This window comes from Rhizomucor pusillus (genome assembly GCF_041956525.1).
Source record: "Rhizomucor pusillus strain CBS 183.67 unplaced genomic scaffold VTP01scaffold_31, whole genome shotgun sequence".
Classification (NCBI taxonomy): Eukaryota; Fungi; Mucoromycota; class Mucoromycetes; order Mucorales; family Lichtheimiaceae; genus Rhizomucor; species Rhizomucor pusillus.
Genome location: NW_027192173.1, coordinates 5150 through 27602, shown reverse-complemented (window position 1 = coordinate 27602; position 22453 = coordinate 5150). Strand labels below are relative to the sequence as shown.

The following is a 22453-nucleotide window of genomic DNA, read 5'->3' as shown; positions in this document are numbered from 1 at the left end:
CAAGCACATACACACAAGCAGATGTATTCTAAATAGATGTATTATTGTTACACTCTTGTTGCATGTACATGATTATTCTGTTCCACTGCATAAACGATGTCAAGATCTTTTTACATTTTCTATTTCAACGTTGCGTATTTGTCCGTCTGGGCCGATTAAAAGACATTTTGCAAGGTACCCGCATTCTCCTTCGTTTTTCTGCATGGCCATTCTTCGTCGCTCAGTGCTGACCATGCTGCTACCTAGCGGTTCTCGACCACATTGGACGAGCCGCCAGCCCTGGCCGATACGATACATGCCTACTTGCTTTCCGTGGCGCATTTGGTACGTGAGCACAAGTCCTCGCCGTTCCGAATAGACGACAAGGAATAGGAGGACACGCGACGCTCGCATTGATGTATTATTATCACGTTGGTCATCATCATCATCGTTGTCATCATATATTTCCACCCACCCGCACACAGCGTCGCGGATGCCTTTCCACATTCGGATCATTTCACCAGACTGCACGTCCCACAGAATAACCCGACCAAGCATGTCGCTCGTAACGGCAAGCGTGTGTCGTTGCGCACTCGTGGAGGGCGGTGCTGCGCTGATGGACGTTATACGGCGATACGAGTCATTGATAGTTAACGTAGGCGACAATGCGCAGGCGGGTTCAATATGGCTAGGCGGTGGGTGCATATCAGGCACGTACGGTGTAGGTGAATTGGAGCGCGAGGAAGGGGTGGAACTGGCACTACCCGTCCACCATGATTTTGCCAACGAGAATACGGGGGAAGTGACTCGAGATACAACGTAGCTCGCCATCGAAACAGCTGACATGAGAGGACGTGTTGACTCGCTGGTCGCATAATAGCACAGCATAGGATGACCTCCCACAGCAATGTATCGCGAGGTTGAGTTTGCAGGGAATGGATATGTCGTGTGGGTAGTCGATACGCTGCCGTCCAGCATCGTTGACTGCGACAGTGGAGGCGATGGGCCTAAAAGGAACATGCAATGTTTCAATGAATACAAATTATATCACTTTTCTAAATGTTTTAAATTACCAAGACTGATAACGTCTTTTATTTGCTCTTGTTTCTGGAATTCGTATTTCTTGTAAGCAAACGCTGTCTGCATTCGCGATGCATCTAAAACGGTCGAATAAATAAATACCGTCGTTCAGCAACAATGCCCTGTGATAATGTTTTTACCTATACCGCTCTCTCGTTGTCCATCACATACTCTGAGGACCATCCACAAGCTCTGTCCATCTATGCTAACCACGCGTTTGTTCTGGAAAAGTATGGTGATTTCTTCATCTTCATGCTGTATTGCATGAGGCGATACTTTAAAGACAGGCGGTGGTGTGCGTAACTTCAGCGAAACGACCGGCGATGGTTCGAGCAGCTGCGCAGTAAGCATCGTGCCCGTCTCTGAAAACACACGTATCCAGCCGGTGCTGTATCCGGCCATCACAAACATCTGACTAGATCCACTGGGGTCAAACAGATTCAAATGAATCTATGCTGTTTTCCTTCGCGCTTACTTTTTACGAATGGATGGTACAAACAGCGGGATGCACAGAATAGCTGTGATCGTCTCGCCTTCAGCCTCACATCCAGATCCCTGTCCTACCGCGCTGTACTCGCCGTCGCTTTGGATCAGTTCAAGCACGAGAAATTTAGATTCATGCGCCAGCACCAGGTAGTGGCCATTCGCTGAAGCCGATACAAGATAAGGCTCTGTCAATGGCGCCAGTGCAGGTGTAGTTGCTGTATCCTGACTATCCGTATCCGCCGGTGATGCCTGCAAAAGTAGGGCTAGTATGCAATGAAACATATGAATTGCTTGATAGGCGTCACCTTGGTGTGATCCTCGTTTTCTTCTTCCCCTTCGTCGTCGTCGTCGTCGTCGTCGTCACCCCAGCCCCAATCATTGTCCCAAGAGTCATCCTCTGCATGTGTTCGTGTTTATCGTACTTTAGATCGCTAATCGCGTACACCAGGGAAAAAGAAAAGGAAGCTTGCCTGTATCTGTGTTTGCTTTATCCTTCTTTCCAGCGGCGGCAGCGGTAGCAGCAGCAGCAGCAGCAGCTTCCTCTGCCACATCCTGAATGGTTGTCGACACTTGTGGCAGTCGCCCAACAAGAATGGCCAGTATAGGCGGAGGTATGCTGTGGTGTGGGGTCAACACACTTTTGAACGGCATAAGTTAAAGGGAAAGGATTAGAAACTCCACACAGAAAATGTCATCTTTTGCAGGAACAGCCATAAGCTGTTTCTGATGGGAAGAATTTTATTGCTGTTACAGTGTACTTGATCATTTTTTTTTACAGAATATTCTTTCTGGTAAGGTAGTCGAATCTTTTGAATGTGTAGCCAACGAAAGCAAGGTCTTTTTGTGCATTGACAGTGTCTGTTTGATAGACTGGATTTTGATTAATAAGAAGCTGGGACTCCTGCTTCGTCCTTTATGTGGATACGAACCTGGCTGCATGCTGGTATCTACTGCTTCCGGAACACCTCCCAACTCTTCTATAGGGAAGTGGCTGGTATCGGTGATACTTGTGAGCTGTGGTACATACGGTGATGGTTCAGATCGAAGTGTTTCCCAGTTGACACCGTAAAAAAATGGATGCGCTTTGATTTCTTCAACGCCTAAGCGGCCTAACCGATAATCCGCGTCGCATACCAATCTTTGTAACAGTCGTCAGAGCATGCTTCTAACTCATATTTGTTGATTCTCTATCCATACCTCCGGATGAGATCCTCCGCTTCTCTGCTGATGGGCTGGTCTTCTGGGAAAACAAGAGTCTCTCGCCAGTTCATGATCTTGCGATAGGTTTCGTGTGGATTGTCGGAACAGAACGGCGGATAACCGCATAAGCATTCAAACATGATGGTGCCTAAGGACCACCAATCGCATTCCTGGCCGTATCCTTTCTGCATGAAAATCTCTGGCGCAATGTAGTCGGGCGTGCCAACAGTTGAGTAAGCCAATCCTCGGCGGTTCTTCTTCCAGGTCGCGATCTTCTCCTTTGTTGTCAAGTGAATACTTTCCGTTCCACTCGTGTTCTGTGCGCCTTCCAAAAGCCGCTGGTAATATTGTGAGTGATGTGTCTTGTGGAATCCTGTTGATAGACCGAAGTCTGATAATTTGATGTGGCCGTCCTTGTCGATAAGAATGTTGTCCGGTTTAATATCACTATATTTCATGCATTGCATGCATTGCATTTGTGTGTGAGAAGAAGAGGGTTTTTTCTTTTTCGTGTTCCATGCACGCAGACACGTACCGATGAATAAAACCTAGTTTATGGACAGCCTCGAGGGCCAATACTATTTCGGCCATGTAGAATCGGGTCACCGGTTCGCTGAATGTGTCGTATTTAATAAGCATCGTCATTAGATCACCGCCGGGCAAGAACTCCATGATCAGATACAGATACTGTGCATCCTGGAACGAGAAATATAACTGGGTCACCCAGGGCGAGTCGGATTCTGCAAGGACGTCTCTTTCTGCTTTCACGTGAGCAAGCTATGAAGAAAAACAAATTTAACAATCCAAACATAGCTCTCTATCTCTAAATATAATACGGACCTGATCCTTTTTTAACATTTCAGATTTCCGCAACGTTTTCATGGCATAGATCTTGCCTGTATCACCAGCTTGTACTAATCGAACCTGTCACGTAGATACCAGTTAGAGAAAAAAGCAGGAACGAGAAGTTGACATGGATTCTATGTTATTATGCTTACTTCACCGAAAGCGCCCTTGCCGATCACTTTGACTGTGATAAAATCGTCCAGACCGAGTCTAGTGCGCTGTAACCGAAGATACTGGGACTCTTTACGTCCAAGTGATTGTAACTGCCGATTCTTCTTTTCCTGACTACCATTCTCTTGCATCAGTTTGTTCTCCAACTCAGTCCGCCTGGAAAAGCCAGTGAATAAATTGCAAGGGCATATACGCAGTTTGTAATTTACCGTTGATTGCGCTCAATGGCCTGTTGCAAAGATACTTTGTAGTTGTGTTCGAGGCGTAGCTTAGCAGCAGCAGCTCGATCGAGAGCACTGCGAGGGAACCCCTGAGTCGATCGTACAAAGTGTACTTCGGCCTCCGGTTGCTGGGTCATGAATGCGTCGGATTCAGGACCAGAGTGTCGAGGATGTTGCATGCAAAGACAGAAAAAAGACAAGCAGGGACGGAGAGGGGTTAAGAAGAACGAGGGAAAGAAGCGGGGTTGCTCAGGTTCTGGGATGATTCAAGTCAGATAATATTTGAGATTGACTACATGGGCGGGCCACAACAAGCGAGAATGTCCCGCTCGATCGTCCACCACTAGCATAAGGGCAAATGAGGAAATGAATCTATTTATTTTTCTTGGCGCAAGGAAACTTTAATGCTACCTCTACAGTACTACCGGAAAATCATTCACCACCATCACTCACCAATTCTTTTGACACCTTATTGATTGATGCTTCCATATTTATACTTGAACCCAGGAGCTGAGAACACAGGCAAAAATGCTACTGTAGAATATGGCACTTTTACGTATCATTCCTTTCTTGTCCAGAATACGATACCTTCACCACTTTGCATTTCTATTCCCAAGTACTTCTATGTTGACAAGTACTCAATGCAGTCACCTTGCTTCTATTGCATAAAGTAGACTCTAAAAAGGGCTACTGGCAATACCTTTCCAGTGACTTAACAGGCTCCTCCAAGGCGTCTCCAATTATGTAGATATGCTACTTGCGTGTCACTCGTATAGAAGCAACCTCGCGATAAATTGCAGCTTATAACCATGATACAGAATGTTTACAGCAATGGTCTTCTCCGTCAGTAAAAGAAGATAATACAAAGGAGCAGGAGAGAAAGAGAAAGAGACGCGAGCGATAATGACACGCTACCGCAGTTACGCCTATTTTGAGAAGTTCAGCGGAAATTGGACTCTGCCAACGATTCCTTTCTCTCTTTTTGCGCCGCTCCAACTGGACGACAGGAACACACACGATCAAGAGACACCATAGCAACTTCCACCATGAGTCAGACAGACGCAAAAACAGTTAAATCGAGCGGTCATTGGACCGGCATTGATACCGAGACAAATGGAACGACGTCTGCAAGCACGCTTTATTATTCCTGCAATCGACCAACATCAAGCGAAGAGACTGTCAAGACTGCCGGTCTGGTTGGATCAGCACTTACACGCAAAAGGACGCAGCAGGATCTGTATGGCAATATAAAGGAAGGTGGTGGCGATCACCAAGATCGAGAAAGGCAGCCTAAAAAAGTAGCTTCGTCGGCAGCAGCAGCAGCTCCCAGTTGCAACAGCAGCAGTGACGAGCAGACTTCTGACAAGCCAACAACACCCTCTGAATCGACCACCTCTACCACTAATACGACAACAACAACAACAACAGCAACAGCATCACCTTCACCGGCTGCTTCCAAAGCATCCACAAGTTTCATTGCAGAGCCACCAGATTGGACTGAACATAAGACTGCGTGGGGATACCTGCAGGCGCTTCGAAAGGATCTCAAGTCTGGATATTTGGATAGGCAACAATACAACGGCGCTGACCGTACAGGTTATCTCCTGGGCAGATACGAAGGATGCGACTTTGTGTGAGTGGCATAAGTTTGGAAGGAAGAGCGTGGAGGATGAGTTCCTGACAAGATTACTTTGCTAGAATTAACAAGAGTCAGATAAGCAAACGTCACTGCCTTATCTATGTGGTAATTAATTGTGCATATCTGTGCAAAATTTGCGGCGAAAATGTAACTCGATAATTCTGTAGGAAAATGGAAATGATGGACACTGCAAAGGGATCAGCGTATATCTTGAGGATCTCAGGTAAGCAGTCTGCGTGTGTGTGTGTGCGCGCGCGCGCCTCCGCGTACGCGCATCGGATCAGGCACGTGATTAATATAGATCATGAACTCTAGTTCAAATGGCACATTTGTGAACGGAAAGAAAGTTGGTCGCGGCAACCGTGTCCTACTAAGGTCAGGTGACAGAATCCAGTTGTACCGAAACCATCATCTTGCAGAAGATGATCCTCGCAATGTCTGTAAGTGTTGCCTGCGTTTGCAGTCCTGGTTCTTGCAGCATCTAATATTTCATTGTATAGATTATCGTCTCATCCTCCCTCCAGTCTTTGAAGTGGGCGTAAGTAATAGATATTGCCTAACTTTAACCGAATTGGAAAATTAGAATCTTTTCTCCCCTTGGGGCTCTAGACCTTCCATGAAGAATATGTTATGCAGGGCAGGCTCGGTAAAGGATCGTTTGCATCCGTGTACAAGGCAGTCAACAAAAAGACAGAGCGGGTAGTAGCAGTCAAAGTCTTGCAAAAGTCCCGTTTCGCAAGCCGACCCAAACTACTTCCATCCATCATCCAAGAAGTAGGCATCTTGATGTCCCTGGAAGCACACGTAAGTTACAATACTCTTTTCACAACGCAAAAGAACATGGATACCCAAACTTTACTGCACAGCCTGGTGTTATCCAGATTGAGAAAGTGTACAACGAACCAAAATATATTTATTTGATTTTGGAATAGTAAGTGTGATCGCTGATTCTTTATCCCAAGCCCTTTGGAGCTGACAGATCCGCAGTGTTCAGAACGGTGAATTTTTCGACTATCTCTTGGATCGACGGCAGCTAGCCGAGCATGAAGCCCGTTTTGTCATGTGGCAACTTTTCCTTGCTATCCAGTTTTTACACGACAGGGGCATCGCTCACCGCGATCTCAAGCCTGAGAATGGTATTTACTTTTACACCCTTATCCCGTTTCGGAGTGTCTAACAGTGTGCGATTTGCAGTTTTGTTGGTGAACAAACAAACTCTTCACATTAAGGTAACCGATTTTGGTCTTGCTAAAGTGCAATACGGACGCATGCCATTTTCCAGCCAATGCGGCACACCAAACTATGGCAAGTTGAAGACAACTGTATCAAGTATCTTGAATGAATAATACTGATACAATTGACATCAGTTGCACCTGAAGTGCTGGAAGCTGTGGAGAACCGCGCGTACGGTAAAGAGTGTGATTTGTGGAGCTTGGGAGTGATGCTTTACGTATTCCTTAGCGGCTACCCTCCTTTTAACGGTAAGTTTTTCTTTGCAGAATTTGCTTTCCTTTAAAGTGTTTTAAGACATAGTGCAAATATTTTGCAGAAGATCTTTCTCCCCCGCCAATGAAGGAACAGATCAAGCAAGGATTATACAGCTTTTCCAGCTCATCCTGGGACGGCGTATCCGATGAAGGTATGGAGTATGCAAAGTGAAAAGAACGAAAGAGAAACAACAATGTTAAAATCAAATCTTGATAGCCAAGGACCTGGTGCAACGACTGTTGACAGTTGATCCGATCGAGAGAATCACAATTGAGGAGGCCTTGGTAAAGATACATATTTCTTTTGCGATCATCTAGCAATATACTTACTATTCCTGTTGCCAGGTTCATCCTTGGATGCAAATGGACGTAAGTTCTTGGATTAAATACCTATCATGGAGCTCCAGACTGATATTTCCATGTAGCCCGAGGCCACAGACAACATGCGAAGTAACCTTGATCCAAGCGTGCTTAATGCATTGACTGGTGAAAGAATCAACTTGAACTTGCCAGCAACGCAGTCGCTAACGCAATCAATGGGCTCGTTCCCTTACTAATATCGTCAGTATTTTGTATACTCTTATCTCCCCTTCATTTCCTCCTGTCATTTATCTTGCCTTTCCTTTTCCTCTTCATATCCATTCCTTACATCATCAGACAAACTAAAGTTAAGAAAAGTTCATTTGAAGATTTTCAATTTGAATTGGAAGGAATATGGGATTGATTCCGGTTGCCTGGTAACTCCATCCAGAATCACTTTCGAGAGCAATCATCATCGTCCCGTACTAACATTGCAATATATTTATATTTTGTATACCCTGTCCTCCCCTCCTATCCCGTCCTTAAACATAGCTTGTCTTTCTTTTTTCCTTCTCGACCAAGTGTGTGTTTCGAGCTTTTTTTATAACATTTCAAGAAACCATCTTCTTCCTTCTGACTCTTTTTCTCCCTACATTTGCGATAAGTTTGCATTGATACCTAAATGTCCTACTCATTCTTATTCTTAGTTCTCTGTAAACAACTTCTTCTCAGTGTTAAAAATATACATTGTCTATATATTTTATTTGCTGCTTGTTATCCCATTTAACAATTCTTGGTTTTCCTTTTTGCCCATTGTCTGACGACAGCGTATGACAACTCTCGAAAATTCATATGATAATCATTGGTATGCATTGACACAAATGTGAATTTTATTCTCATGTTTGTGGGTGTTTTTATGCATATCATCAATTTCGTTTTCTTTTTTTTTTTTTGTTTCAAAAACAGCATACGGCAATTATGTTAATAGTATGTACATTTGGGGGTCACTGCTTGTGGCGGTAAAGGTGGCAAGGAGCTTGTTGGAGGAGGAAGTTGGGGAGGGAGGACGCTAGGTAACCTGGATGGTCGTCGACGATGAAGATGATCGTGATTATTATTATTTGATGCAGGTGGCGGCTCGTCCATTGCGCTCGGCGAGCTTGAAATATACTCGAGATAAGATACGCTTTCCTGCGCCCAGTATTCATTGAATATGCAAGAAGGTGCCGATAATTGATGATATCGATGATGGTGATCTTCTTCGCCGCTGCTGGTCGCACTGCTGCTGATGGTTGATACTCGACAAATCTTTTCATTCACATCATCGTCGTTGTTGTTGATGACAACTACAGTCTCGTTAGAGTAAGGATGGCTTTTTTTCAACCATTGTACTGTTTTCTTGATAACTGACAACCACAGTTTCATGGCTTCGGCATCGTCTGCTTGCAGATACCACGTCCGTCCATCTTCTGTGCGCTGGATTTCCAAGCAATAGAGCACGCCGGGAAACTGGTCGGTAGCAAATACATTTGTATTTCTTGTGAGTTCATAGTATTCCTTGTAATCATGCGTAGTTCTATCAGTTTTGAACGTGTACAGCATTCGATCGATGAGAAGCACGTAGCGTCGCTTTCGAGTCTTGGTGAATGAGAAGGCGGGAGGCATGTGTTTGGTCATCCATCCTTGCATGGCAGCAAGTGGCCAGAGCTCAGATGCATGCCGCGCCATCGCTTGCGGGCGATAAGAACGAGGATCGGTTAGATCAAAAGTTATATCTTTGCTGCTGGTTGAAGATTGTGGGGGCCGCTTCATGGCTGCTGTCATGGAAACTAATGTATGCGGTGTGGCAAGTGCCATGCACTTTCTTGCTATCCGTTGTATTTCAGAACTGGAACAAAAATAAAAGAAAATAATAAAGCAAGCAAGATAGATAACAGAGGAGAGAAAAAAGGAAAGAAAAAAGAGAGAAGGATAACGGGAAAGAAGGACCGTTCTTTACTGCAATAGACAAGTCTGGCAAAAATAGGCAAATTTGGGTGCTGGCACCCAATAAGCTTTTTCGTTCATACCTTCGATAACGTGGATCATGAAGGTTACACACGCACACGACTGTTTGAGACATATCTGTACCCTTTATCTTGGTTCGCATTTCTCACGAAAAATAAAGCGGGAAGAGGCAAGATGATAACCATTTGTATTATTCGTGATCTCTGACTTTAGCAATCATCTGTGCCAGATGGATAAAGTCTTTGGCAATAATGTCAATCGAGGCGTCTCCTGGCTGTATCTCGTCAGGTGCATGACCTTCTCCAGGGCGATACACAAAAGCTGTCATAAGCCCGCATCGCTTTGCCGCATACAGATCCTTTGCATGAGCGGCAACCATGCACACCTGGTGCGGTTGTAAGCCTAAAAGTTTGACTGCGCCCTTGTAAATATGCGGGCTGGGTTTGTAGCTTCTGAATAGCTCGGACGAGAATATGACATCGAACGGCATGTGCCCGTACTTTTTAAGGTCAATCAAGAGTCTCACGCTGCCGTTACTCAGCGTGCCTGTAGTTAACCCTTGGTCCTCGCTTAGCAGTGCCAGGCCCTTGTTTGTGTCAGGCCACGGAAGGAGCTTATGCCAGCATTGGCTAAGCTCTCGTCGGTCTTGCTCGTTTAGCTCATCATCCTTGGTTAGAACGGTGTCGTCCAGGATACCGCGAAAGATATCGTCGAGTTCGGGGTACTCGTCCCTTTCGGGTTCAAGTGTCTGCGCAAGCCGAGTCACGCTTTCAATGTATCCTTTTGAAAAAAAAATTGTGTCTGCAGTGGTGAGAATTATCACTCCAAACACGCTGGCAAAACCTGTCATTCCCACCTTGTCGCCATTTTTGGGCCAAGTCCGCAGCATCAGTGCGGCCTGTTTTCTGCTCGAGCGCTCTTTTCACGCTGGTGCGCCAATCAACGCAGGTACCAAACACATCAAATACAAGACTTTTAAAACATACATTAGTCCTAATGTTTAAGCAGATATGCGTGGGGACGTGTACACTTTGACGTCCTTGAAAGACTCTGGAGCTTCAATAGAAGGCGGCATGAAAAAGATGAAGAGTCATTTTCGCTGCGCCGCGCTAGAGAAGCAGGAATTTAAGCATAGGTAATCTGGGGGAAAATAATTATGTATGAAATATATCAAGATGCTATCACGTTCGATGAAAAAAAAAAAGAAGGATATGAATACAATGTCTACAGAGTTTTACAAAGAAGAGTGTTCCCTTTTTTAGATACTAGGTCTACGCGCCGCATTGTATTTCATAACAGTCTCCTCGATCTTTTTAAAGAACCATTCCCGCGTCTTCTTGTCCGGAATGACGAGGAACGGTTCCCAGCTCATGCTCCGTAGATAGATCGCGATCCCTGTAGCCTCGCACTTTATCGTCTGGATCTCCGTGAATGGCTCCTGCCACTCGACAGCCAGTCTGCGTGTCCGCAGAAGCATCAAGCGGTTAGAAGTAAGCATCGCTACGCGCTCGTTGCTCTGGACATGACAGTGTGCAATATACTCGTCGTTGAAATATCTACCGCCATCCACATCCTTGAGCCAGCTTTGGCCCTGCGCCTCGCGCACAGAATAAGGTTTCAAAATACCGTCTTGTCCGATGTACCGTGGGAAACGGATGCGCTCAATGTCGTTTGTGTCAGATGGCGTGCTGGAGTTTCGAATACCCTCGGAAACATTGCTTGCCAAGTCAAACACTCCCACCATCGGTTTCGTTACAGCGCTATTAAGGATAATCAATATCATAAATATCAGAAGACTACTTACAATACCAAACTTACCCTACTAGTCCTTTGCCGACACCAGTAAAGAATCCTCCTACACCTTCTTTGGCAGCTCCTTCGATGGGTCTCGTCTGAAAAGGAAAAGAATCGATAGAGTAAGAAACTATTAAGTTGTATTCTCGCGGCTTCCAGCAATGGTCAATATGATTACTTACAACAAGGCCAGCCATGCCGCTTGCAAGGCCGCTTGCAAAGTAGTTTGCCCCTTGAGTCACACCACCTAGAGCGTGGCGGGGTCGATTGCGAGCCATATTCATACGACGGCGATCCTGGTACTGCCTATCCATAGTGGCAGCTGATAGTCCTTTACCAATGCTGCCGGTGAACTTTGTGAAGCTGTCTGTAACACCAAATACACTCTTGCGGAAGAATCCGCTGAAACCCTGGAAATCATTGATCAGAATGCGATCTGCGCAACTTAACGAAAAAAAAGTTTAAACATACCCTAGCAATACCAATGCCTAAATCGTGCGGCCTGTCGCTGTAAATGAAACCTTGCCATGGTTCGTAGAAAAGCTCTGCGACGCCGGAACTCAAGTTGTTGAACAGGCCAACTATGTAATATTATGCAAGTGTAAGCCAGGGAAATTAAACTTTGTCAATTACTATTGTTTTTGTTACACACCTGGATTTCCAAGGAAGTCTGCCGATCCGAGCATTCTGTGGAACTGGTACACAAACTGATTGCTGTAATGAAGGTAAATCCTATTTGCAAGATCGGAGCCGCTAGCACGCAAATTCTCAACAGCGAGTGCGTTGAATCTTAAAGGTGCAGCCTAGTATACATTGGAAAGGTGAGCTATTCTTCAGATAGAGTCAGTAATCTTTGACCTACATTGATGTTGCCAATCGCCATCGTCAATACATTTACTACAAACGTAAATGCAGAATTCTGCGGTGCTCTGTCGGCAATAAAAATATATGGTTAGGATACCGAAAACACGTCAAGCTTTCGAGTACTCTACCTCTCGTCAACAATGTTCACTTGGTCCGTGCGTACAAACGATAGCTGGAATCCAATGGGTTGAATGTTCAGCATTTCAAAGTACAGCTGCGCGACGCCGTCGTGAGGTTTGACATCAGGTATATCTGCATTAATTTCCCAAATTTTGCTACAACGTCCTGTCTTAGGACCTTTCTGTACACTGCAAGCTCATTTCTGCAAAGTCGCTTACCTATCATCCGCATGTGCATTCCATCCTTCTACATCCAAGTGAGAGAAATCCAAAATAGCATATATGAACGTCTCATCCATTTCAACGCTCATTTCTTGCAAGAGAATGGAAAAGTATTTGAAATACAAGACGCCGTGTGCTTTAGATATTCGTTAGCATCAAATTGGGCCATAATTGTACACTTGATCTTACAGTCGTCTTTCACCCGATCCAAACCGAGCTGGAATGTTGGAAGGATCTCTTGATTACTCTCCTTTGTGACATTTGTTGGATAAAGCAATATCGGGAAAGCTGTACCGTACAGCTGATTGTCAATCTATGCAGGCAAGTCTCAAGATTACTAACAAGGGCTTTGGCTTGGACTGGTATAATTTGCGTTACCTGCACCCATTTAATATTCCATCGCAGAGACTGATACATGTTTGAATCAGTGAATTTCATCTCGAAGCCGCGGAATGTAATATACGCGATTTCCTAACAACTATATCAGCAAGCGGGGAATATATTCCTATACCATTCTATAGATAATAATACCTGTAGATGTTTATTGACGGTAGAAATACCAATCTGCGAAAATTGGAGTTCGACCACAAAGTTGAAAACTGTTTTCACCTCTTTTGTTTCGAAACCTTCCTTGACTCTGCTTTCGTCAGAGGAAGTAGATGATGAAGAAATGGTTGATTGAGGCGACAGTGGTCTAAAATAGCTCTGAGATTGATTGTACGGAGACAGATAGACGACCTGTGCAGCTTTTTGAGTCTTGACATCGATGGATGTGATTACAGATTGACCATCCCTGCTTTGATGCCGGAAGGGCAGCTGACTGCCGATTTCTTGAAGATTAATGCTACGCTCTCTTCCATGAGCATTGAGAATAATCTTCTTATCCTTTATCGCGGGCATGTCCCATGAATACGGAACAGTCGTGTGAGCAGGCAAACGGTAACGCTTCATTCGATGACTGCGTAGACGGTTGTCAGTGTAGTCGTCTCTGAATATGACCGGGTCCTAAGAAATGTGGTTTTTCAGAAACTCTCCTGCAACAACTGTAATATCGATCCTCATCCTTTACCTCTTGATAAAAAGTCATATCCACATCGGTGTTGTTGACTAGACGGTACGGCCAAGAGTCGTCATTTTCTTTCCGTAGGATGATAAAGACAGTTGCATCTTCCAGGATGATGGTGACCCTCATAAGCATGGCCGTTAATCCGTCTGCGCTGTCTAGACGGACATGCACTGTGCCGATATCCTGAATATTGAACGGCGCAGACCATGCATTGTTGATGCCTGGTAGCTTGATTGAAAGCTGCTTCTCTGCAGTCTTTCGCAAGTTATACAATGGAATACGCTGTTTCGCCTCCAAGACGTTATCTGCACGAGACTCTGGTTCCCGATATCGTATGCTTTCGTCCATTTGGTTGCTCAGAATAAACCGGGGTGTAAAAGTTACAATCTTTGTAAGTTTGTGCTATTGAAAAAGAGAGAAAATAAGCAATGATTCATCGACAAAGCATACAAAGTCATTTTTCTTCTTACCTTGCCCTGACCTTCTTGAACACTAACGCCAATGTGAACATCTTCCGTGCCGTTCGTTTTCGGCAACGTAACATCGTGCACGGTTCCCACAGCTTCGAAACTTAAAGGCTACATGGCGTAACAGATCGTGTCATGGGTCGGTAATACCCAACGTAGAGCTTTAACATACCTGGCTCCAATCTGTATTTGGTACTTGAATCAACGAGCGATTTCCATTGTCCAATTTTGGATATGAATACATGAATGGTTCAGGCTATGTTTAATAAAGGTGGGTGAATATTTCTTCCAGGGAGGAATATAAAATTGCACGAGTTTTACCTTGGATCCTACGTGACAAACTGCAATGTTTTGACTGCCAGCAAACATCGAGGATTGCCATGCAAGTTTGGGCTTGAACGCGATCGTGAGGCCAGTCTTATTCATCATCACATACGGACAGTATATGCTATATTTGCGTGCACCTCCGGATTCTGGTATCTCACTATATATGCATGTTAAACTACTGTTCTCGAGTCAATCTCTGCTTTGGGTATGGCAATACGTACATTGAATTGATACGCAGCGTAAGACGGACATTCTCTCGGTTTACAAGCTGCAGAGTGTCTTCGATATTCAAGTCCTCGGTTCCACGCGTACTAATGATAGCAAACTCGCTGCTTCTGTAATCTGTGATTTCCAAGGTAAGTATGCAAGCATTACAAACGATCGCTTATCAGATAAATTACCTGTATCAAGAATGTGGACGTTAAACAGCAATAGATGACCGTTTTCAATGACATGCAGAGGAGTGGTTCCACCTTTCCGAAGGAATGAGCTAAAGTCTTGCCCAGCAGTCTTGTCAATGATCCTGAAATTGAAATCATATGGTAGGAGGTTTTCAATTTCGATGGGTGCACTCAGACGTAATTTCATGACAGGGTAATGACTAACAAGAGTACAGATAATCAGGCAAATGATCAAGACAGGCCATGTCTACATTCCTTACCCATATAGGATATCTTTCTTATCCAGCCGTGCGTTCAACTGGAAAATGAACGGTGGCATGTCGTCTTCTTGTGCTTTGCACTTTACCATATGTGAATAACCAGCTGGTCCAACAAAGTCTTTCCAAAACAATCCACGGTCGGTCCATGTATAGCCAAATCCAGCTAGAATATGTAGTTGAATAACCATCTAACGAAGCTTGCAATTCAAAGACAGGCACTCACCGTCGGGCCTGACAGAAAACCGGTTGTGATAAGCTTTTTCAATCGGTAAAGCAAAGTCTTCACCGGGCGCTAAAGTAACAAGAAAGAAAAAATTCAATTGCCAATGTAAGACTGCATTGCAGCATCTACTCATACCGATCTTTCTGACAGGACCATCAAGTCGATGTCCTGTGCTGTCAAGTATAGCGATATCGATGGGCAAAAGAGTCCTATTCTCAATAACCATGGCAGATCTCATAGTGACCACTTTGACGCTATCGACGAGCTTGACTTCAAATACTATCCGGTGTTGTACATCATTGATCCTTGGGCGAAGACTATAAGTATGTTCACCCTGGCTATCTACGGGCACATTCCGTAAAGTTTCCCAGAGTGCTCCGTCAAGCTGGATACTGAGCATATTGTTGCTAATGACGGTAGTCTGTGGCATTGATGTGTTGTCAGGTCAATGAGAGGATATTTCCATAAACTCCAATGGATACTTACCTCTCGACGTTCACGCCAGTCTTCAAACCACCAAGGCATTTCTTCCCCATCCTCCAGCGTCTTTACTACCGTTTCACCAGGCTTGGTGTTATTTCCACCATTCCATACATGCAGACGGTAACCAGTGCAGTTTCTAAGTCTGTAAGGAGCGACGCTACCACGCTCACCGTGGTATGCCAACTGAATTGATGTAAAAAAGACTTTGTCAGAGAACTATACATGCAAGCCTATTTGCTGACACCTACATCTTTCTGTTTGTCCCACAGGTTCATTGTAGCGAGTGCGCTCTCAAGGAATGTATGAGTTACGTTGACATTGAGATCAGACTTGGATAAGAGTTTGATGTTGAGAGGCTCGCTGCTGGCTGTGCTCTTTCGAGACAGCCGAAGTTTAAAGTCCCATGGCTCAATAAGAGGCTCCCAGTGCGAGTTCTTGATGTTGAAATAATTGACAAACGCCGAGAAAGCGACGTCAGCGGCCAACTATGGATCATGAAAAGATGGGTTAATGAGCTGCCAAGAGACTCCTATCCTTTGTCAACTAGATAGTTACCGATCTTGACCAATTGGATACATCAACGTTGAAGGGCTTGATATTGATATCAACCATAGGCATCTCATGAATCTCTTCGATCAGAATGACTTGTAATCCCTGAAATGATGCACGAAGCTGAAAACGGAAAAGAGTCAGTTCTAGAAAAGTTCCTGCATCAAATATGTCTGATCACATACAGATTCTTGCATCAATGTTTGTCCCACGGATGACACGATCTGTGGCATCTCAAATGATTGCGTAGGAGAAGAAGGTGGAGGCGGCAAAGCTTGCGTGTCTTGGCGGCTTTGGTTGTACAGTTCATATGCCTTGTTGAAAATGTCTGTGATGAGTAATGCGTCGCGGTATGACAAACGAAGCACCAGGAGATCCACGTCAACCGCAAGCTCTGTCTTATTCTCAACTTGGTCTGCATTGTTGTTCATAGACAACGAAACATCGAATGTTTGGATAAATCGCAAGGTCGAAGTTTGCCGCATGTCCATACGGCAAAGGAACATTCCAACCTGTCGCACTGCGAGGGCAACTACCGCTTGACGAGAAATCATGACCTGATCTGCTGACAAGACAATGGCTTCAGAATCCGTAGCATCCGGGTTTGCAAGCAGAATGAACTCTGGATGGATAACATTGAGCCGGTAGAAAATCTCCATGCCAGCATCAGCCTCATTATCATTTACTTGTCGCTGCTTGCCAGGAGATTGTGCAGCACCAGGCTGCTGCTGACGGTTGTTGGCAGAATTTCCAAACGGCTTTGTAAAGAACTCGAGTAGCAGAAACGCGTGATCAAGCGAGAGAACAACTCGGGGATCATTGACTGTAATCAGCGCTATACCATGTCGCGTCGGTTCAGGAGGAGAAATGTCGAGCTGCAACTCGAATTGGTGACCATTCTCATTTGCAGGAATGATATTTTTGAATTTGCTTTTGATGTTCGGACGGGTATCGTCAACAGTCAATGCAGAAACCTGAAGATCAACGTTAATCGAGTTGTCCTTGAGCATAAGCACCTCCACTGCTGTGCCATTGAGTGCGATGCGAGACAGATCAACAACAGCTTGCGGATCATTGCTAGTCTTTTCTGCCATGTAAACGTCTAATCCAATCGTATTAGACTTGAGTTTGAGTCTAATATTAGGTTGCTCGTTCGTTTGTTGATCCTCATCCATGTTTGCTCTTTGCTTCTCAGGACTAACGCTGCTCGTTCGTTGCTCTTCCACAGCTTGCATAGACGACGGCGATCTCTTTGGCAGCGGGGGCGGCGACACTGCCTTTGCCGTTTCTGTGCTCTGCGGTGGCGTCAAAACACGTGAAAACATGTTGATCGCATCCATCAAAAAGGCGTATTGGCGATCGGTCAAGTGCATACGAATATCTGTAATGCTGCCCACGATATCGACATCCGGTCGTGTGCCGACTTTGCCTTCGTGCATACTGGATATATCAAAGTCGAGATCGATGTTGTCAATAATCGGCAATGTCTGGAGTTGCAATTGGTCTTCTGCGTGTCCTTGATGGTAATATTTCGAGGTCAAACTGATAGCTCGTATTCCCGCCTTTACAGCATTTATACATCCATTATCTTCGTTACGGAATTCATTCGAAGCACTAATCTCACCCAAATGTGCAACAACCACATCCAGTGGATGTCTGTGCATCTCTGGAAATAGCACTACTGGCGTCATGATTGTAATATCAAAATGTGTTTTAGCCGTCGATTGTTGTAACTGCTGAGCGGATTCCAATGCGGCCTGGCGCGCTCGGTCGTAAACTGCCTTCATGGCAGCAAATTTGCCCATAAATTCTAGTAGTTGCCGGACAGGTCGTTCCAAAAACGTGAACTGTGCTGAGCCCATCTTGACATAGAGTGATTGGTCGTATCCAGGATACTCCTCATCGTCTTTGAGATATGTATCAAAGCGAAGATCAACGAGTTCTTCGCCCTGGATAGTCAAGAGTTGTCTATCGTAAGGCTTGTGTACCCGTTTCTCCTTTGGTGGAGTCAAATCGTCTGTCAATGTAAAGTTTGCAAACTTTGCAGCGACCTTGGTCGTTCCGTTTGCCAGCAATACTGTCATGTCTCCGTGCGATAATTCGCCCGTTGCAAGACGTATGCCATCATTGTTCAAAATAAAATTAACGCTATCCAGCAGCAGCGTCACTTGCATTCCTAGCTGCTTTTGTTGCTGCTGCTGCTGTTGTTGTATCTTGTCGTTCCTGAACTGCGCCGATCGTTGGCTCTCGGGGCTACCAGACGGTGACGAGCCTTTAGATTTTCGATGCGCGTTGCTTGTGTCGGCCACGTTTTCGTTCTCCACGAATGTGTTAAGAATAAACATGTACAGAGTAAGCACGGAACTTCGTGTCACCACAAAATTCAGTGTTGATAATGTGACATTAGCTGCTTGATGAATGCCGTCGTATTTATCCAAAAACTCCGGGCTGGACGGATCAATTCGCAAATATTGGACGTTGACCAGATCTCTGATATTTCTTGGATCGTCCTCGACGTCTTGCCCTTGGAATACTTCTTGATCTGATGTTACCAAGTACTTGAACTCGTTCCCATGTTTCATATGATCAGTGACGTGCAGCGATTTCAAGGCGACGTTAACCGTCATGTCATGCGGACGCAAGCCGAAATCAACAGATAAACTTTGCAGAAGTAAGTCGCATAGCAGACGCTCGGGCGCAGATACATCTGATTTGTTCGCTTCCAATATGCTAGCTGACACCTTGTCCACTTTAAACTTGAGCTCGAATATCTTTCTGTTGATGTTGTTTCGTCGCTTCTTATCTATTGAACGTGCACTGCGACTTTGGGAAGCGATGGTCGTATCTGCTGTTTCTACTTCAGATTCGGTAACGCTGCCATCGCTGTCGCTTTCGCTTTCCAAAAGCAAGTCGCCACTAGCTTGTTTCCAAAGACGGGTGTACATGAGCTGGGACGCATGTGGTTTGATGTTTTCTGGAGCAGAAGGCTCGTCGAAACTGGAAACAAATTCCTCTGCCTCCTCACCAGAGTCCGTGTTTAGCAGACCAGATGCTTCTATGAGGCGAGGGATCTGCATGATAGTGCGATACTTTGTATCTGAAAAATTGACAGCTAGCAACGGCAAGTGCCCAGATATGCGGAAATTTGTAAAGTCGGTGGAATGTGGTATGATACACATCTCGAGCAAAAAGGACATATCAATACGCTCTACGAGATGCAGATAGTTATTTTCTGGCTTAGGCCGACGCACCTGCTCCAGACAGGTCTCGACAGATTCGCCAATGAGAATTTTGGTTTGCGTCAAATGAACATCAAACTTGTCATACATCAGAGATCGTAGGCGTATATAGTCTTCGCTGGTATACTCGGCTGATCGCTTTGCCTTCATTTGCTGGACAACCTCAGGAGGTGCAAGGTCGCTTTCAACATTAATATGACCAGCGTCAATGACGATGCCGCGGCAGTTCTTGGCCGTGCAGCTGATTTTGAAGTCTGTTACAACATCGTATTTGATAAAGCTAGATCGCATCCTAGCAGACTTACTCTTCAGGAATGACGATTACCGGTGCGTCCATATCCACCTTCAAATCCAACGTCGTGTGGTTTTCTAGAGCAAGCTCAAGACCAACTCTTGTCTGATTTTTCAAATCTTCTAAAGTATCACCAGCGACTTCAATCAATGCATTGATGCTGTCTGCGCTGGTTTCTGGCGGTTGGAAAAAGTCGAGAATTTCTCTTATGATTGCAGGATTATATACAATGTCGATGTTGCGCATGGTTAAGGTGACAGCGTTGTCAGCGCGTCCATCCAGAGGCTTGTGAATAAATACAAAAGAGAAGAATGGGTCTTGAATTGATGAATATTTTAGCAACTGCGGATCCACGTTTGATTTCCGTCTCTCTTTCGAGGTATCCTCGTCTTTTTGCTTTGCGCCGATGAGCTGGCGATATTGTGAATTTACTGTGACTCCATCGTATAGTCGCAGATCCCCCAAAGCTGCAGATAATTTAAGCGACTCCACGTATTTGACTGCACCTAGCATGACAGTGTCAAACACAAGTGACACGACTTCCACTGGCTTTTCTGCGTGGGGTGCACGTCTGATCGTAAACGAGCCTTTGTTTAAAGTTGTTCTCAGCGAAAGCATCATTGTCTAAATAACAGTTTTATAAGGCAAAGACCCACAAGGATACAGACATAATTTTGACTCACATCTTTCGGGAAATCAATGGCCGTTGACACTGCTGCCTTGTCCTCATCATATTCAATGGCATCGTAGAATTCCTGTTTCTGTTCTTCCGTAATTACAAGCTCGGGATCCGGCTAAATATATAAGTTTAGGTCCCATGCTAACTGTTGACTTTTTCCATTCACATTACCGTCTGTGCCTCGGTAGATGAAGAACTGCCGTACCACCAGGAGCTCAGCCAGCCTCCTCCTCCAGACGCTGCCTTTTGATATGCGGCTGCCTCTTTCCTCTTGCGCTCTTGTTCGGCTATGTATGCGATATAAGTATAACAGATATATCCAACCAATCAATGTAACGGCTTCAACTTACCCAAGATTGCCTTCTCACGTTTCAAACGACCTTTTGCAAGGCTGCGATAAAATCTTAAATCCTCATAACTTAATTTGTGTTCCAGTTTATCCAGTTCTATTTGTTGCTCTGGAGTGATCCTGTCAAGTTTGTTGGCTACATATAGGTCTATATATGCAAGGCGGTCGTCACGACGCTGGCGGAAATGATCCCAAGTCCATCGATAATTTCGTTCATGAATTTCATGCAGCACAGCTTTCGCTGCAAACTGGAAGTATTCTCTGGGCGAGCTTTTTGGTGTGACACCGTGAGGAGGATGTAAATGAAGATACTACGAAGCCAATGTTAATCCCTTCCTCCGTAAGGAACGATAATCAGTAGCTGCTTGCCTTTTTCTTCTTCAGATAAGAATGAAATAGATCGATCATCAACACTGCATCGCGGTATTGCTCATCGTCGATAATAAAAGATAACTCGTCAAAGAGCAATGTTGCATCAATCTTTGGAATTTCTCCGCCAAAACTCTTGTTCATTTTAACCTATACACAATGCTGAGCATCAAATTCTCTCAATACAGCAATTTCGTCTCCACACGTACCCTTCCAGTACCAGAAACTGGTTTCAAGATATATTGATGCTCTGAGGGTATATATGCTTTCGTAGCAATCTGTGCATATAAAGCACGCAATGATCAGAATGCGCACGTTCACAAACATGAGCGATATATTTACCAGCTTTTGAAAAGTCTCTCTCGATTCTTCTTCCTGCATGCCCTCCAGCGTCCGAGCATCGGTATCCCAGTACACGGATAAAGATTCCAAGGTCGCCAGCTATAGAAACAGATTCGAGTAAGCTAAACGTACGAGTATTTTCCAGCTTGAAGCAAAATATGACCTTGTGGATTGTGTTGACGGCATCACCGATTGTCTGCGGAATCCAATTTTCATCTGTCGAGATAGCGGACAGCTCGCTGAGGGTAATACCTGCAGCGAATCTATGACCGGGTGCAGACATATTATCCTCATACCGTACATGAATATTCTTCACTGAAAATTGTAGATTGTTGAGGATCTTTGTCAAAAGCTGGTTGACGAATGTCTCGTTTTTGGCATTATCTTGCTGATCCCCTCCAGGTGCTGCCTGTTTCACTAGCTCGGCCTCAGCAAGCTTCCTCATCTTTTGCTGGTATTCACGTTCATCCATCTCTTCGGCAGTCATCTACATGAGAATATTGTTGTCAGCATATATTTCCCTAAAAGGATCATATTCCCTTTCCTCATCATACCGTTGATTCTCTTCGCGGTCCTGCCAATATATAGACATCGTGGATATACACCATAACTGGTTTGTTCTTGAGATTCGACCATGGTATATTTAAGGTGAATTCGCCCAAGTGGCCTGTAACAATCTGTCGTCAGGGAGACGAGACCAAGCTTTTTTCTTCTTTTTCCACCCTTTTCCCTTTATATTTACCCTCAAGTACATCGACAGGAAGGTCTAACTTGTCAAGTGCTTCCCGCTTGAGCTTTAGATTACGCAAAACGACATCACCTGCATTGATCGTGAAGCGGAAACAATCGCGTTGAGCAAGATTGCGAAGCTAGGCAAAAGGTACAAAGATCATACCTGACCATATGCCGATTTGCAGCTGGTTGTAATTAAGGTTGGAAACATACGCGCCTAGAGCCCGATTTAGGAGCGTAGAGACTAGACTCTCAAGCAT

General features: G+C 44.8%; 6 protein-coding genes across 6 annotated transcripts; 1 reads left to right on the top strand and 5 right to left on the bottom strand.

The window, feature by feature from the left end:
• Positions 1-99: 99 nt before the first annotated feature.
• On the bottom strand, positions 100-2196 carry VTP01DRAFT_7157 (uncharacterized protein; the record flags this gene model as incomplete). The annotated part of the gene is made up of 6 exons (XM_069386138.1): positions 100-986; positions 1053-1136; positions 1200-1474; positions 1535-1794; positions 1851-1942; positions 2016-2196. The coding sequence occupies 6 exons, from the start codon at positions 2194-2196 to the stop codon at positions 100-102; spliced, it is 1779 nt and encodes a 592-aa protein (XP_069234526.1).
• Positions 2197-2317: 121 nt separating this feature from the next.
• Positions 2318-4162, bottom strand: VTP01DRAFT_7156 (uncharacterized protein; the record flags this gene model as incomplete). The annotated part of the gene is made up of 7 exons (XM_069386137.1): positions 2318-2415; positions 2475-2683; positions 2743-3192; positions 3281-3522; positions 3586-3669; positions 3744-3918; positions 3972-4162. The coding sequence occupies 7 exons, from the start codon at positions 4160-4162 to the stop codon at positions 2318-2320; spliced, it is 1449 nt and encodes a 482-aa protein (XP_069234525.1).
• An 867-nt stretch (positions 4163-5029) lies between these two features.
• On the top strand, positions 5030-7666 carry VTP01DRAFT_7155 (uncharacterized protein; the record flags this gene model as incomplete). The annotated part of the gene is made up of 14 exons (XM_069386136.1): positions 5030-5616; positions 5682-5727; positions 5790-5845; positions 5938-6062; positions 6123-6160; positions 6232-6426; positions 6489-6553; positions 6610-6758; positions 6817-6927; positions 6990-7103; positions 7172-7261; positions 7327-7394; positions 7455-7478; positions 7535-7666. The coding sequence occupies 14 exons, from the start codon at positions 5030-5032 to the stop codon at positions 7664-7666; spliced, it is 1800 nt and encodes a 599-aa protein (XP_069234524.1).
• Positions 7667-8390: 724 nt separating this feature from the next.
• Positions 8391-9266, bottom strand: VTP01DRAFT_7154 (uncharacterized protein; the record flags this gene model as incomplete). Its single annotated transcript, XM_069386135.1, has 1 exon — positions 8391-9266. The coding sequence occupies one exon, from the start codon at positions 9264-9266 to the stop codon at positions 8391-8393; it is 876 nt and encodes a 291-aa protein (XP_069234523.1).
• A 340-nt stretch (positions 9267-9606) lies between these two features.
• On the bottom strand, positions 9607-10491 carry VTP01DRAFT_7153 (uncharacterized protein; the record flags this gene model as incomplete). The annotated part of the gene is made up of 3 exons (XM_069386134.1): positions 9607-10196; positions 10273-10388; positions 10445-10491. 3 exons carry the CDS (start codon positions 10489-10491, stop codon positions 9607-9609), a joined length of 753 nt encoding a protein of 250 aa, XP_069234522.1.
• A 183-nt stretch (positions 10492-10674) lies between these two features.
• On the bottom strand, positions 10675-22453 carry VTP01DRAFT_7152 (uncharacterized protein; the record flags this gene model as incomplete). The annotated part of the gene is made up of 35 exons (XM_069386133.1): positions 10675-11176; positions 11235-11308; positions 11393-11620; positions 11682-11791; positions 11863-12013; positions 12073-12139; positions 12203-12349; positions 12413-12551; positions 12605-12728; positions 12794-12886; positions 12947-13420; positions 13485-13883; positions 13952-14059; positions 14121-14204; positions 14270-14432; positions 14497-14617; positions 14677-14876; positions 14937-15099; positions 15160-15228; positions 15295-15580; positions 15646-15825; positions 15891-16127; positions 16198-16314; positions 16377-19671; positions 19736-20346; positions 20406-20516; positions 20573-20688; positions 20752-21061; positions 21120-21269; positions 21329-21397; positions 21462-21560; positions 21625-21948; positions 22016-22128; positions 22204-22281; positions 22357-22453. 35 exons carry the CDS (start codon positions 22451-22453, stop codon positions 10675-10677), a joined length of 9609 nt encoding a protein of 3202 aa, XP_069234521.1.